The sequence below is a fragment of the Capra hircus genome, chromosome 14 (assembly GCF_001704415.2).
Source record: "Capra hircus breed San Clemente chromosome 14, ASM170441v1, whole genome shotgun sequence".
In the NCBI taxonomy this organism is placed as follows: domain Eukaryota; kingdom Metazoa; phylum Chordata; class Mammalia; order Artiodactyla; family Bovidae; genus Capra; species Capra hircus.
In genome coordinates, this window is record NC_030821.1 from 47224945 (window position 1) to 47241055 (window position 16111).

Genomic DNA, 16111 nt, shown 5'->3' on the forward strand with positions numbered 1-16111 from the left:
CTAGTACATGCTGTTTTAAGCCAAAATGGCTTGGATTTTTGCTTTATATGCACTAACAGTAAAAGCCCATGGAGTAAAACCTCAGGGACTGGAAAATCTGATTGTTTTTACCTTTGCTGCAAGATTCTGGAAAATTCTATCTCTGCGTTCATTGGATCTCTTTTGTGCATCCAGTGACAGATTAGAAATTTCAGTGTAACAGAGCAGGACAAAGTGTTTCTGTTCATGGACAACTGCAGAGTTCACTCCAGGAGGTGAAATCCTTACTGTTACTTTTTGATATCTTCCTGCTCTCCAGGGTCAGTCTCTGTTTCTGGAAGAAGATTTGGATGGTATGAGATTTTTCTTCACACACCATTGACAAACATGCAAATGAGCGAACTGAATGAGGGAGTGTAGACTGACAGAGGGTGCCTGGAGACACCTGGGTCAACTGCGCAGATCCTATAGACAGTGTTTTCAATGCTGCCAATCAAAGGACACTGACAACAAGAATGAAGAGGAGGGTGCAAGTTTGTGTTATGTTTGGGGGTTGGGGGTGTGTATACACACACATGCTTACATGTACTAAGAGCAGAGAAACCATTTAGGAGAAACAGCTTTAGCCTTTGATTCACCGACCTGTTTCACAGAATACCTGCCCAGTTTGTCAAAAGCAAACTTTATTCTCCTTTTGTATAAAAGAGGCATCTGATTTGAAATCAATCTTTTAGTTATAGTATTTTAAAAACCACAAGTTCTGGACCCATTGCTATCATTCCTGTTTGTTCATTTACCCCCACATCCTATACACTATAGACTTAGAGTACCATCAGCCACCGAAGATAAGAGAGTGTTCGTAACTTTGAGGCCGAGGGACTTCCCTGGTGGCCCAATGGTTGATTCTGTGCTTCCACTGCAAGGGGCATGGGTTCAATCCCTGGTCAGGGAACTAAGATCCCACATACCATGTGACACAGCCAAAAATAATAAGCTTGAGGCTGAGTCATAGGAAGAAAATGACATTTTGTTTAGCAATCTGTTTGAGGTAAGGAAAATGCAAACAATTTTCACACTAAAAGCAATTCAAATTAAGTCTGGCCTCTTAATTGGTTAAGCTTCAGCTTTGAGGCAAACCCAGCTTGCCATGATAACTTAGTTCTATTGATCGCCGTTTGCAGGGGTTGACCAGTTCGTGGTTTTGTTTTATCTGGTAGTATCTGAAATACACGAATGTTTTGCTGGGCGTGGAAAGGCCTCTGTTACAATGGCAGTTAGAAGTTAAGATTCATAGAGACTCTAATCTGTTTGTTTGGGGAAATGAATTTGGAATTTACCCATCGTAAAATCCTTGATTAGTTTATTATCATATTATGTTCAAAGCAGTCCTGCCTTGTGTTCAGTCGTAGGTGGAGTGGATGGAGGTGTTAGAGAATTGCGGTGGTTGTGTAGAACGCCTTTCTGAGTGCTTTATTGCCCCAGAATAGCAATGAGGTGGGGGACATTCTGTCATTCTGTAGCAAGAAGGTGTCAGGATTTGCCTAGGTAGATGAGAGGGACTACACAGACGTACATGCATGAAACCCTACTTTGTTTATTTTCTTTTAGGCTTTATTGCTCTCTTAGAGGAGAAAATAACGGCAAATTCTAACTCCCTCTTTGTATTCAGTGTATAATGTTGTTTGTTCTGTTAAAGAGATTGGAGGCCCACCCAGTGAGGAAGGGCCATAAATAAGGACAGAGGTTTGTTAAAGGGACATGGAAGGGTGACAATTCCATAGTTCTCTGAAACTTACTTACTTGCTCTAGGGCTTGTTATCAAGTGGGAACCATCCAATAATAATCTAATAAGGGCAACCACCCTGATTTCCTTTGGTCTGCCTGTCTGTAGTTTTTAGAATATATAGCTGAAGTCTTTCAGTTTATTAAGCTTTTAGAACTTCAAAATGGCTTAGCAAAATATACTATTAAAATTTTTCCATTACCTATAGAAATGATATTTTTCCTCGCTTGCAAATCTACAGTTTTAAGGAAATATTTACTAAACCTTTTTAATAATCTGCTCTGATAAAGCATTTGAAGTTTGCACTTTCTGGCATAAAGTGACAGAAGAAAGTTATAACTGGAGAATTGCCATTTCAGCTCGCCCTGGTTGGTCACAATTTCTCTTAATTGCTTTGCCAGTCTGCTCACAGTTATATTTGAGTTTGTGGAAATTTTTGCATTGCAGATTTTTTTTTTCTTGCTTAAGTTGATTTTTTAGCAGGAATATTTGGTTTTACTTATTTTGACATCTTATGTTATTTCAAGTGACAAATGTTGGAAATTGTAGGGAAATCTTTGAAGTCAGTAATAGCAGTAATTAGTTATCAGTATCCACATTCTTGTCTGTATGAACTGGTTTTTATTAAAATATAGAGAAATAGATCAATAAAGGTAAATAGTAAGGCTTTGCCACCTTTATGACATTAGTTAAAAATTATCTTTGACGTAGAAAAATTATTACTGAGATAAAAAGGAATAGTCCTTGGCTTGGTCCTTTAAAATCCTTCTTATAAGAAAAGGAGAAAACTTTGGTTTTAAAAAGTAGCCCATCTGGCCTTCAGAGGCCTTTCCCCAGGGAGCTACGCTGACTTCTGCCGCAGAGATCGCGCCTGATGATGGACATAGCCCATGGCAAAGAGGCCAGGGAAGAAAAGCAAATGGACTTTTGTGAAAATACACGGGGGACAAATAGCATCCTGCTTGCTGAGTAAGTGCTAGAAAATGCTCTAAAACATGGTAAGTACAGACAGGCCCCTGCAGGTTCCAGCATTCTTACGTTGGCTGGGATTCTGGTTTTTAATGCAAGTCCTTGTTCTCTGTGAAGTAGACCTTTGACCTACATGTTACCTTTTTTTTTTTTCGGAACTTTTTTGAAGTTATAGCTAGGCAGTGTTCTCTAGGTTAAATCACACACAAAATGTTGATTTATCATTTTAGATCATGTTATAAATCAACATAGACTGGATTCTTAAAAAGTACTTAGGATTTATTAATAAAGATTTGCAGGAATCAGTTTAGTTTTAAACTATAATTGCTTAGCACCTATAGAACCGGGTGGCCACCCAGGGTCTCCTAGCAGGACTGTTTCTTGTTTGTTACGGTTGACGAGACCACCACCCTTTCCCTGTAGGAACCCCTCATGGTGACAAGAAGGAAGCCAGTCTTTCTAATATACCATCTTTGGGGTGACTGTATAATTTACTTTTAAAATTATTTACCAGCTTCAAAAGAGTTATAATGAAGAAGTCTTTTAGAAATGAGATAGTTTGTTTCCAGATTCATTTATGAAAAATTTCTCAGATGTCCTTGTCTCTCACTTTGCGTGTCAGTGATGTTTGTGTGGCCAAAAAGTAATACCACTTTTCTACCCCACCCTCCCCTCGCTTGTTCCTTTTCCTTTTGGTAACCCTAATTTTGGTTTCTTACCTCTGTGAGTCTGTTTCTGTTTTGTGAGCAAGTTCATTTGTATCATATTTTAGATTCCACATGTAAGTGATTAGCAGATACAAGCTACTATATACAAAACAGATAAACAAGGACCTACTGGATAGCACAGGAAACTAATATCTTATAATAACATAATGGAAAGAATAGGAAAAGGAATATGTATTAATACACATATAAGTGAATCGCTTTGCTATACATCAGAAACTAATGCAACATGGTAAATCAACTCTACTTCAGTACTAAAAACTAAAAATACCACTTTTCACAATATCTAACTCACTTCAGCATTGCTGAGTCAGAGTGTGTAAAGGTGGATTTGGTGTGGCAGGACGGTGAACGCTGGCCTGAAAGTGGAGTTAGTGGCCACTCCCTAACTCAGGGTTCTGGGTCCAGGAAATCATTATGTGTGCTTTTTAGAAAGTGACAGGCGGCCCATAGTAATAATTATTACCTCACATACCGATGTGGGACATGACCTGAGACAGTGGGTATGGAAATCCTGAAGTATAAATGGACAGTAAACACACAGAATGTTAACTGCATTCTGAATTTGAAAATTTTCATTTGCAACCGAGTCTCTTCTTTTCATTCATATACCCATGATACCAGTCCCTAGGGTCTCAGAGTCAGACACGATTTAAGTGACTTAGCAGCAGCACCAGCAGCACGTACGCACTGATGATACATCAATATCTGACTGAGCTACATCTGTGAGATTTTATGACCTGTTCAAAATTCATGATGCTTTAGTCAATTTAAGATTTTATTTGATTTAACACTCTGTGGGATTTTCTTTCTGGAAACTCAGACATTTAAAATCCTTCCAGAAGGTGGTTATAGGCCCTGAGTTTAATATTCTTCATATAATCTGTATCTGACATAGTAATTATAATCTACTTTTTAAAGATAAGCCTTTACAAACCACCATTAGTTTAAAAGAAATAAGCAAAGTGTGTGTCCTCTTGATAAAAATCTGAGAAATAGACAATTACTATATGGTTATTTTTTCCTTTCCCCACTGTCATTTTTATTGCTGAATAAATAAGGAACTTGAGAGAGGTTTTCTTTCCTCGTGTCTGTTGGGCCTTCAGATCCCCCTTCTAAATGGCCTTCTACCTTCACCATATTAAAAAAAAAAATTATGGGAAGGTTTCCATTCTTCCTATACCTGATTCTTTATGAGAGTTGTGTCATCTCTGGATGCTGTTGTCGTTACCATCTTGAATTGGAACTTTCAAATAACTAGCTCTGTCTCCTGCTGGAGCCTCCATGAAACTCTTCAAAGGCATGAAATGAACACGGTTTCTTCTTCTCCACGTTATTGTTGTTTAGTCACTAAGTTGTACCAACTCTTTTGCAACACCCTGGACTGTAGCCTGCCAGCTCCTCTGTCCGCTGAAATTTTCCAGGCAAAAATACTGCAGTGGGTTGCCATTTCCTTCTCTAGGGAATCTTCCTGACCCAGGGATCGAACCCACATCTGCCTGGTAGATAAATTCTATACCACCTGAGAAGCCCTCTTCTCCATGTGAGCCAAGTGAATAAATATAACACATGTACTTAAGGAACTTATGGTCATAATGAAAACAAGACCAATGAAGGCTTGTTTAGTACAAGAACAATGGTATCGATTATTTTTGAGCTCACGTTCCCAGAGGTCAAGTCAATACAGAGAACTGTCTGGGAAAGCTGATTGGGAAGACAGGACTTTGGCTAGATCATAAAGATGGGAAATGGGAACTGATAGAGGGAAGCAGTATGTAAGAGGAGCAACAGTGAATGAGTTTTCAGGATAACATCCTGAATTCACATAGTGAGCTGTGGACGGGCAAGCCTTAGGAAGTAGCTTGACCAGCATATTCCGCCCCTGGGCACCTCCATCCCCAACTCGCCTTTTCCAGCTCCAGTTGCATCTTTGCATTTATAACAGCTTCCCCCACCTCCTGCAGTCCTTAAAAGGAGAATCAGAAATCATAACATTTCCTATGTCCTAATATGATCAACATTCAGATCCCTGGGTTTTTGTGATAAAGAGTGCCATTTCTTTGCCTGAACTGTTATTCTTTTCTTAAATGATCAGGAAACTTCTGTCACCTTCCTTGAGTCTCTTTTTCTCCTGGGCTATAAACTTCTCACTCTTGGATCTTCTCTGGATAGTTTATCCTCACCCCGAGCCAAGAATACCCTTCTTGACATTCTTTGTGTATTTTCTGTGTATTGTCCTTCCCAGTCAAACTAGATGTTTTCGTTTCATTGACTGAGCAGCTCCCTGTCAGAACTTAATGGTGCCTACACAGGTAACACAAGCTGATATTTCATAGTGGTGTTTTCATGAGTTTGTGTGTTTTTAAACTTTCCTCAAGGGGTGGACTCCTGACATTGGCTTCTTTGGGTCCACAGCATCCTCTAGGATAGTAACTGTGTCTGTAATGCCAATTAGATGTGCCCATACATGCTGTGGACTGAACTAATTTGAAAAGTTTTTATTTCCATAATATGACATATATAATCTTTCCATTCAGAACATAAAATTTCTTAACTTTAAAAAGAAGGCAATGGAGGGACTTCCCTGGTGCTCCAGTGGTTAAGACTGCACACTCTCAATGAATGGAGGCAGGGTTCAATCCCTGGTTTGGGAGCTAAGATCCCACATGCTGTGCAGTTCAGCCAAAAAATAGGGAAAAAAAGCAATGGAATGAATATTAATTTTGTCTTAGAGATGTTCTGAAAGGAAAGATTTTTCCAGTATTCTAGTCAGGAAAAGAATTTCTCCTCTCCCTGCCAGAAAAGAATAATGGCTATGATTTTTTTTTTTTTACAATAATAAACTATTTAAACAGGTAAGATTTTCCTTTTCACTAATGGAAAAGAAAGTGTCCCACTGCCACCCTGCTCGGAAGGTAACTTAATTCCCAACTCTACTGAGAATAATATTGAGCATTATTGGAGCTCCATTTGAACCGAATTCTGTCGAACTCCTTGAGTGAGAAATAATGGGTTCTAAATGGGAGCTCTTTCTACTTTGGGGATTTTTAATGATATAATGTTACATAAAATGTCAAACAATTTATCATAGAATATTTCTGTTCTCTTTTTATCTGGAGATGACTTTTCATGTAAAATCATTTGTGTCTAGAAAGGAAAATACTTCTATATTTTATTTTGATAAATGAATTCTCAATACTAAGCCTAATTCTGTGATCTAACATTGTAAGTGAAGACTTAACGAATTGGACAGAAACTATCTTAGAGCAGGGGTCCCCAACCTCTGGGATCTAAAGTCTGATGATCTGAAGTGGAGCTGATGTAATAATAATAGAAATAAAGTGTAAGATACACATAATTCACTTGAATCATCCTGAAATAATCCACCCCCCACCCCAGGTCTGTGGAAAAATTATCTTCCATGGAACCAGTCCCTGGTGCCAAAATGGTTGGGGTCTGCTGTCTTAGAGGCTGGATCTTAATGGAAGAAGGGAGTCTGTTTTTCCTGGTCATGTCTTGCCCTTTCTCCCCTGTACCATTCATCTTAGGTCTGGTACATGGCAGCCTTCTGCACAATTGTGTCTTGTCTCCCAGGCCTGTGTAGAGTAAGAAGTGGGTTTAGTAGCTATATACACGGAAGCTTTTTTGGGAGTATTGTCCTTGCTATTTTGCCTTTGCTTTGCGGTGTTCTAAGCTTTGGTGAAATTCATCTGGTAGTACTGGTACCCAGTCTGAATCAGATCAGCTATTAGAGTGGGACCCTTTGTTCCCTGGGGCTTCTCTGGTGGTTCAGATGGTAAAAAAACAGCCTGCAATGCTGGAAACCCAGGTTTGATCCTTAGGTCAGGAAGATCCCCTGGAGAAGGGAATGGCAACCCACTCCAGTATTCTTGCCTGGAGAATTCCATGGACAGAGGAGCCTGGTGAACTATGGTCCATGGGATCCCAAAGAGTTAGACATGACTGAGTGACTTTTATTTCACTTCGTTTGTTCCCTATGAGCTTTGTTTAGCCCAGCTCAAGGGCCACTATACCCAAAACAGTCTCTGAGAAACTTCCATTCTGTAAATGCCTGATGAGTGTGATTACTTTCTTAGTATAAAAAAGTATGTGTGAGGCTGCAGTGTGTATCTGTGTGGGTGTGTGGTCAGCATTCCTAGGAAGAGACAAGAGAAATCTAAGGGACTGAATTCACACCAGGTGCTGTTCTGTGCTTAAGTCGTCAGTCATGTCCGACTCTTTGCAATCCCATAGACTGTAGTCACCAGGCTCCTCTGTCCGTGGGGATTCTCCAGGCAAAAATGCTAGAGTGGGTTGCCATGCCCGCCTTCAGATCTTCCAACCCAGAGATTGAACCCAGGTCTCCCGCATTGCAGGCAGATTGTTTACCATCTGAGCCACCAGGGAAGCTCAGGTAGGGCCTAATGAATAAGCCCTGATAAGTTTGAATTTGATCCTGAGGGTACTAGGGGGCGTTACTTTTTGAACAGGGGAGTAAGAAGATGAAATATGTAGCTTAGAGAAAGTATTCTACTACTGGTGTGGAGCATGAGCTGGATGGAGCCAGAAGATGGGCAGGAAACTAGGAAAGGAGGTTCTTGAAGACATCCAGTGCTGGTGGCCTGGACTAAAAGTTTAGCAGCTCTTTGTCACACATGGAGGTGGGTGGGAAGGCCTTACTGGTCTGATTCTGGGGGTTAAAAATTAATATTGCCTGAGCCTGATTCTCCCCAGCTTGTCTACCTTTGCCTGACATAGATCCTTGTGGAAGTTGCATTAAGTCTCGTAGGCCACTGGAGTGCCGTTAAACTCCTGCTCCTGCATATGAAATGAAATGGAATCTCAGCCTGCAGTCAGCCAGTAAATGAGTGTAACTTATGGTGAATTCCAGCTAATGTACAGTCGTCGAAGTAGCATGAAGTCTGGGAAGTCACTTGGGTACCATTAAGAGTACTGAGCTGTGATTTACATGGTCAGACCCTAGTGGCCTGTATGTGCCAATATAGCTTCCATGGTCTTTTCTACTTGTTCCAGGGAATAAGTTATGGAACGAAAACATCCATTTTTAAAATATATTTTCTATATCTTATTCATTTTCTCAGTGGATGGGGATTATTGAGGTCAGTATTTACTGTTCAAAAATTTGTAATATAAATTAAAGTAACAAGTCATAACCCCAAAATGTGTAGTTTAAATGAAAGTCACAAGTCATAACCCAGAGTAATTTTTTCTCGCAAATGTGTGTAATAAAGTTTAAAAAGTATTGATAGTCACACTCTTATCCACAATAAATTTGAATTTTTTACAAGGAATTTTAAAAATGTCCGTTATAAGTTTGTCATATATTTATATAGATATATAGATTTAATATTAATTTTCCCTGATATATAGATATATAGAAGGGATACATATGCCCAGGAAGTCCATTGTTTAAAAAGAAAAATAAAAGCTAATGTTAACCTGATAAGCTTTAGAAGTCCATGCCTGTATCTTAATCATTCTTCTTTCCTCATGTATTTATCACCATGACCCCAATATTCAATAGTTTTTTTAATGACTATGTGGTTGCTACATGCAGATGAACAATATGAGAAACTTATCTAGTGATACTCCTACTTTTGTGGTGGAATAAGTACTAGTAGTGTGAGAACTTTCTGCTTTTCTATAATAGGTGTTCTGGGAACTTTGAACAACTGGTATTCCTAAAATTTACAAATCAGGAAACCTCAAATATGATTCTATGACACCATTTAAAACTACCTTAGGAAATATTTCCTTTTCTTAATAAAAATAGGAGGTCCTTGACTGGTGGTTTTTCAAAGTGTGTAGATACTTGATAAGTAAGTAGGAAAAGAATTTTAGATACGCAAGGATATTGCCGTACTTCTCTAGTTTGGGAATGTCAAAAGAGGGAGAAGATACATAAATACAGTAGAGAATTTTAGAAAGGTTTACTGGAATAAACAGTAACGGTTCTGAACATTTGTGTGTTACTATGGCTTGTTCGTTATATTTTCCAAAACTTCATTTGATCTGTTTAAGAAGCCTATGAAATAGAGTTTTTGCAGCTAGGGAAATTATATCTTAGAGCAGTTAGGTGATTTGTCCAGCGTCCAAACAGCTCATAAGTAATGAACTGGAAACTCTACGGTTTTCTGACTCTTTGGCCAGTACTTAAATGTTCAGTGAAAGGAAGTTGCTCAGTCGTGTCCGACTCTTTGTGACCCCATGGACTGTAGCCTACCAGGCTCCTCCGTCCATGGGATTTTCCAGGCAAGAATACTGGAGTGGGTTGCCATTGCCTTCTCCAGGAGATCTTCCCTACTCAGGGATTGAACCCGGGTCTCCTGCATTGTAGGCAGACGCTTTACTGTCTGAGCCACCAGGGAAGTCCAAGTACATAATTGATGTATGTTAACTAGCACGTCATACCTGAAGGCATCTGTGAATAGGTGGTTCACACTGAAGACATCCTCCTTAAACCACCAACACATTTACTGCTTAGACTGCTCACTTGCCAGAAGTTTTATTTTAAAAATGGTTTTTCTATTTACAAAAGTAACACAGGTTCTGAGTAGAAAATTTAAAAATGATCCTTGGCTCCATGAATATTCTGTGACCATAGATTCCCTCCTCCATAGACTTTTGTGCTTTTTGGAAATACTTTATGCTATTCAAAATGTTTCAAATGAGATCACAAAGAGCATTTTCATTGCTTAAGTTTTTGTTTTAAAAAATTTCCCATTATTAAATGTCATTATGATACTATTTCAACAACTTCATAATATTCCATTTTCTGAATAATGTCTATTAAGGACTCGGGGTTACTTTCTGTGTTTGGTTATTAGAAACAACACTGAAGAACATCTTTGCTAATTAACCTCATAGTATAGATCATATTTTTTTCTGAGAGTAAAAGCCTAGCAATATAATTACTGGGTTAAAACGGTATATAAAATTCTTGACTATGACCAAATTGCCCAGTAGCTTGTCTTATTTAATTTGTTTTATGTTCAAATGCCATTTTTTACACATTTGCTATCCCTGGCCTTTTAAAAATCTTCCACTAAAATGATAGTTAAAAATAGTATATCATTAAAGATATGTGCACCCCTATGTTCATAGCAGCACTGTTCACAATATTCAAGACATGGAAACAACCTAAGTGTCCATTGACAGATGAATGGATAAAGAAGATGGGCTGTGTGTGTGTGTATACATACATATATATATATATATATATATATATAGAGAGAGAGAGAGAGAGAGAGAGCTGGTGATGGACAGGGAAACCTGGCATGCTACAGTCCATGGGGTCACAAAGAGTTGGATACAACTGAGCAACTGAACTGAATACACACACACACACACACACACACGAATACTACTTAACCATAAACTAGAAATAATGCCATTTGCAGCAACATGGATAGACCTAGAGATTATCATACTAAGGGATGTAAGTCAGAAAGAGAAAGACAAATATCATATGATTTATATGTGGAATCTAATGACACAAATGAACCTACCTATGAAACAGGAACAGACTCACAGATGTAGAGAGCAGACTTGGGGTTGCCAAGGGGAATGTGGGGTGAGTGAGCTATGGATTGAGAGTTTGGCATTAGCACATGGAAACTGCTTATATAGAATGAATGAACAACAAGGTCTGACTGTATAGCGCAGGGAACTATATTCAATATCCTGAGACAGACCATAATAGAAAAGAATGTAAAGAAGAATGTATGTATATATATAAAACTGAGTCACTTTGCTGTGCAGCAGAAATTAACCCAACATTGTAAATCAATTCAATTAAAAAAACAGTATATTGTTGCTTTACATGACTAAACAAAAAGATAGTAAATCTGTTGAAGGAGAAAACTAAGATTTGCTTTTTGGTGTGAATCCTGCACAACTCTGCTGTTTGTTTTTGAGTACAGAGGCATTCGACAAATAGAATATTACCTACACAGCACGTGTTCCTCTCTAATCTTTGTTTTATCAAATACTCCAAGAGCTTCCATTTACTCTTCTGTGAAATAAAATAATCAGCTTTTTCCATGGGCCATTCAGATAACAAGTACCAGTTGGAAAGCATCGTGAACTTTTGGAAGTAGCATCATAGTTTTTGAGTTAGCAGGAATTTTAAAGATCATCTAATCTGATCCCAGTACTTTACAATAAAGCATATTTAATGTAAAGATGTGAAAATTCTATGCATTTTACAAATTGAAGTGGAAAGCTAGGTGTCTGATATCTTTACAAAAATACATAATTTCGTTCATAGTTTATGAGTTCCTCATGTCCTATTTAAACCTCTTTACTTATGAATTCTCAGTTGTATAGTGATACTAAAATTGTGAGCCATTTTATGAAACCAGAATTTTAGCTTTGGCAATTTATTCTGGTTTCAAGATAAACCAAATGCATTTCTTTGGACCCCAGCTCTACTTTATCTAAATACAAATTTCCTATAGACACATTGCTCGACATAGCTTAGTCACCCATGTTTTTTTTTCATTTTGTTTTAGGTAGCAGTTTTACAACATCATCAGGATTATATACAGGAAATAATTCACTCACAAATTCCTCTGGATTTAACAGCTCACAGCAGGTAATTTTAAAAGCCAGGTTGACTTCTGAAATTAAAAAAAAAATGTAGTAGATGATTTTCTTATATAAAGAAAGATCCATTTATATTACACTATAATTGAGAGCTTTCTTAAGCTTTCTGATGGATTTTTTGCTCTTGAAAAAATGTCTTTAGCAGTCCTATATGGTGAGTCATTTGGTTTTCAGATTGGTTAAATTTTACCTAATAATACAACCTGAAATAGAAGAAATATGAAGAGGGAATCCAATCTTACCTAAAATTGGTTTGCATGTCCGTGCATTTCAGTAGGTGTGTGCTTGTGTGTTCCTTTGTGAATTCAGAGAAAGCAGAGATGCAAACGTATTTACGGTTATACTCTGAAATGTAAGAAGGCAGCAGCTGTGTTCTGACTGATTGTTCTTGTGTGGTTTAATTTGGTAGGACTATCCATCTTATCCCAGTTTCGGCCAGGGTCAGTACGCACAGTATTATAATAGCTCACCGTATCCAGCACATTACATGACGAGTAGCAACAGCAGCCCAACAACGCCGTCCACGAATGCCACTTACCAGCTTCAGGAGCCACCATCCGGCATTACCAGCCAAGCAGTTACAGATCCCGCAGCAGGTAATTACTTGCCTTTATTAGTCCTGCAGGCTGTATTTCTGATGGTTTAAATGCATTTTTCTACAGTCGTATATTCATGACAATGGTTGCACACTTTTGGCAAGTTTTGGCAAGGCCTTTAGTCAAGCAGCATGATTGTGACATTAATTTTATTTTTACTTATTTGCTTAAAAGCTTTCATATGAAGTTATAAACTTGAAAATTACATGAAATAAGATGAGATATGATCTCGTGTAAAAATACATGCGATTTTATTTAGTTGTACATGTACTCCATTTTCAGGGTATATATGTAGCTTTTTGGATGTATAATTATAAATATTTAGCTAGGATGCTTAACTATAACTTTAACTAAATGTGTTGACATATGAATATAAATGACATCATCTTGAATTTAGTTAAAGTTATAGTTAAGTTTAGCAAAGTTATAGTTCATGTTTATCGTCATGAACTAGTTAATGTTTTTCAAAAAATCAAATAGCCTCTAAGGATCAATCATGGAAGACAGTGATTCTTTTGGCCTACCCTTTCCCACTCATGACCTACTGTGAATTTTATAACAATGTTTCTGAGAGAGGGCATTTTTTGTACTTCACAGTATTTGGTTGTGGTTGTTCAGTCACTAAGTCATGTCCCACTCTTTGTAACCCCATGGACTGCTGCATGCTAGGCTTCCCTGTCCTTCACTATGTCCCAGAGTTTGCTCAAACTCATGTCCATTGAGTCAGTGATGCCATTCAACCACCTCATCCTGTGTTATCCCCTTCTCCTGCCCCCAATCTTTCCCAGCATCAAAGTCTTTTCCAATGAGTTGGCTCTTTGCTTCAGGTGCCCAAAATACTGGAGCTTCAGCATCAGTCCTTCCAATCAATATTCAGGGTTGATTTCCTTTAGGATTGACTGGTTTGATCTCCTTGCTGTCCAAGGGAGTCTCAAGAGTCTTCTCCAGCACCACAGTTTATTTTATTTTTTTTAATTTATTTTAATAGGATGCTAATAACTTTACAATATTGTGGTGGTTTTTGCCATACATTGACATGAATCAGACATGGGTGTACATGTGTTCCCCATCCTGAACCCTCTCCCACGTCCCTCCCCATCCCATCCCTCAGGGTCAACCCAGTGCACCAGCCCTGAGCACCTTGTTTCATGCATCGAACCTGACTGGTGATCTGTTTCACATACGGTAATATACATGTTTCAATGCTATTCTCTCAAATCATCCCACCCTCACCTTCTCCCACAGAGTCCAAAAGACTATTCTATACATCTGTGTCTCTATTGCTGTCTTGCATATAGGGTCATCATTACCATCTTTCTGAATTCCGTATATATGCTTTAGTATACTGTATTGGTGTTTTTCTTTCTGACTTACTTCACTCTGTATAATAGGCTCCAGTTTCATCCACCTCATTAGAACTGATTCAAATGTATTCTTTTTAATAGCTGAGTAATATTCCATTGTGTATATGTACCACAACTTTCTTATCCATTCATCTGCCGATGGACATCTAGGTTGCTTCCATATCCTGGCTTTTATAAACAAGTGCTGCGATGAACATTGGGGTTCATGTGTCTCTTTCAGTTCTGGTTTCCTCAGTGTGTATGCTCAGCAGTGGGATTGCTGGGTCGTATGGCAATTCTGTTTCCAGTTTTTTAAGGAATCTCCACACTGTTCTCCATAGTGGCTGTACTAGTTTGCATTTCCACCAACAGTGTAGGAGGGTTCCCTTTTTTCCACATCCTTTCCAGCATTTATTGTTTGTAGACTTTTGGATAGCAGCCATTCTGACCGGCATGAGATGGTACCTCATTGTGGTTTTGATTTGCATTTCTCTGATAATGAGTGATGTTGAGCATCTTTTCATGTGTTTGTTAGCCATCCGTATGTCTTCTTTGGAGAAATGTCTGTTTAGTTCTTTGGCCCATTTTTTGATTGGGTCATTTAATTTTCTGGAATTGAGCTGCAGGAGTTGCTTGTATATTTTTGAGATTGATTCTTTGTCAGTTGTTTCGTTTGCTATTATTTTCTCCTATTCTGAAGGCTGTCTTTTCATCTATAGTTTCCTTCGTTGTGCAAAAGCTTTTAAGTTTAATGAGGTCCCATTTGTTTATTTTTGCTTTTATTTCCATTACTCTGAGAGGTGGGTCATAGAAGATCCTGCTGTGATTTATATCAGAGAGTGTTTTGCCTATGTTTTCCTCTAGGAGTTTTATAGTTTCTGGTCTTACGTTTAGATCTTTAATCCATTTTGAGTTTATTTTTCTGTATGGTGTTAGAAAGTGTTCTAGTTTCATTCTTTTACAAGTGGTTGACCAATTTTCCCAGCACCACTTGTTAAAGAGATTATCTTTTCCCCATTGTATATTCTTGCCTCCTTTGTCAAAGAGAAGGTGTCCATAGGTGTGTGAATTTATCTCTGGGCTTTCTATTTCAGCACCACAGTTAAAAAGCATCAATTTCTTTGGCACTCCACCTTCTTTATGGTCCACCTCTCACATGTGTACATGACTACTAGAAAAACCTTAACTTTGACTAGATGGACCTCTGAAAGCAAAGTGATGTTTCTGCTTTTGAATATGCTGTCTAGGCTTATCATAGCTTTTCTTAAGGAGCAAGTGTACATTTGACGGGTCCTTTTAAATGAAACTCTATCTCCAAAAGTCTGTCTACTATGTCTTTAATACTTTTTCCCCTCCATTAATTTTTTCTGGAACTCTTAATAGTGTATGCTTAATTTTCTGAATTGGCCTCCACCTGAGTTTCTTAAATATCCTCTTGTGCTTCTTGCATTCTTAACTTTTTAAAATGTCTGTCTGGCTGGCTGTGCCAGATCTTAGTTGCAGCACACCGGATCTTTTAGTTGTGCATGTGAACTTTAAGTTGCAGCATGTGAGATCCAGTTCCCTGATCAGGAATCGAACCCAGGCTTCCTGCATTGGGAGTGCAGAGTCTTAACCACTCTATCACCACTGAAGCCCTGCATCCTTAACTTTTTAAAAATATAATCTTTCCTTTCATAGATTAGAAGTGGACTATTATCCTTAAAGAAGCCGTGAGTTTTTTCCCTTTGCCTTTTACTCCTAAAGCCAGAGCCCAGTCAGTCATATTAAAATGGTCTTACATTGTAACTCACTTCTATGACGTGATCAGAGTATTAATTAATTCTCAGTGGTTATCCCAAATCATGGGGAGAAAAAAGTTTTATATGATAGATGCTGATTTAAATTTTGACTGTAGGATTACCTTGTAAATGTTAGCAGATGATCCTCCTCAAAACTCCTTTAAGTGTTTATCATTCTACTTTTTCTCTTAAATGGGTGTAGACACTGTTTTGTTCCAGAGTAGGAAGTTAAATCATTCTTAATCTTGTATTCCAGCTAACTATAAATACAATTTCTGCTGCATATCCCAACTCTAGACATGTTTAT

The 16111-nt window shown here is 38.2% G+C and overlaps 1 protein-coding gene across 1 annotated transcript in view; it reads left to right on the top strand.

Moving 5' to 3' along the window:
- Nucleotides 1-16111, top strand: part of EYA1 (EYA transcriptional coactivator and phosphatase 1) — a 376069-nt gene that overhangs the window by 242196 nt on the left and 117762 nt on the right. The window contains exons 9-10 of the mRNA XM_018058424.1: nt 11991-12073; nt 12494-12680. Coding sequence (XP_017913913.1) covers nt 11991-12073; nt 12494-12680 — 270 coding nt within the window. The remainder of the gene's footprint in view (nt 1-11990; nt 12074-12493; nt 12681-16111) is intronic.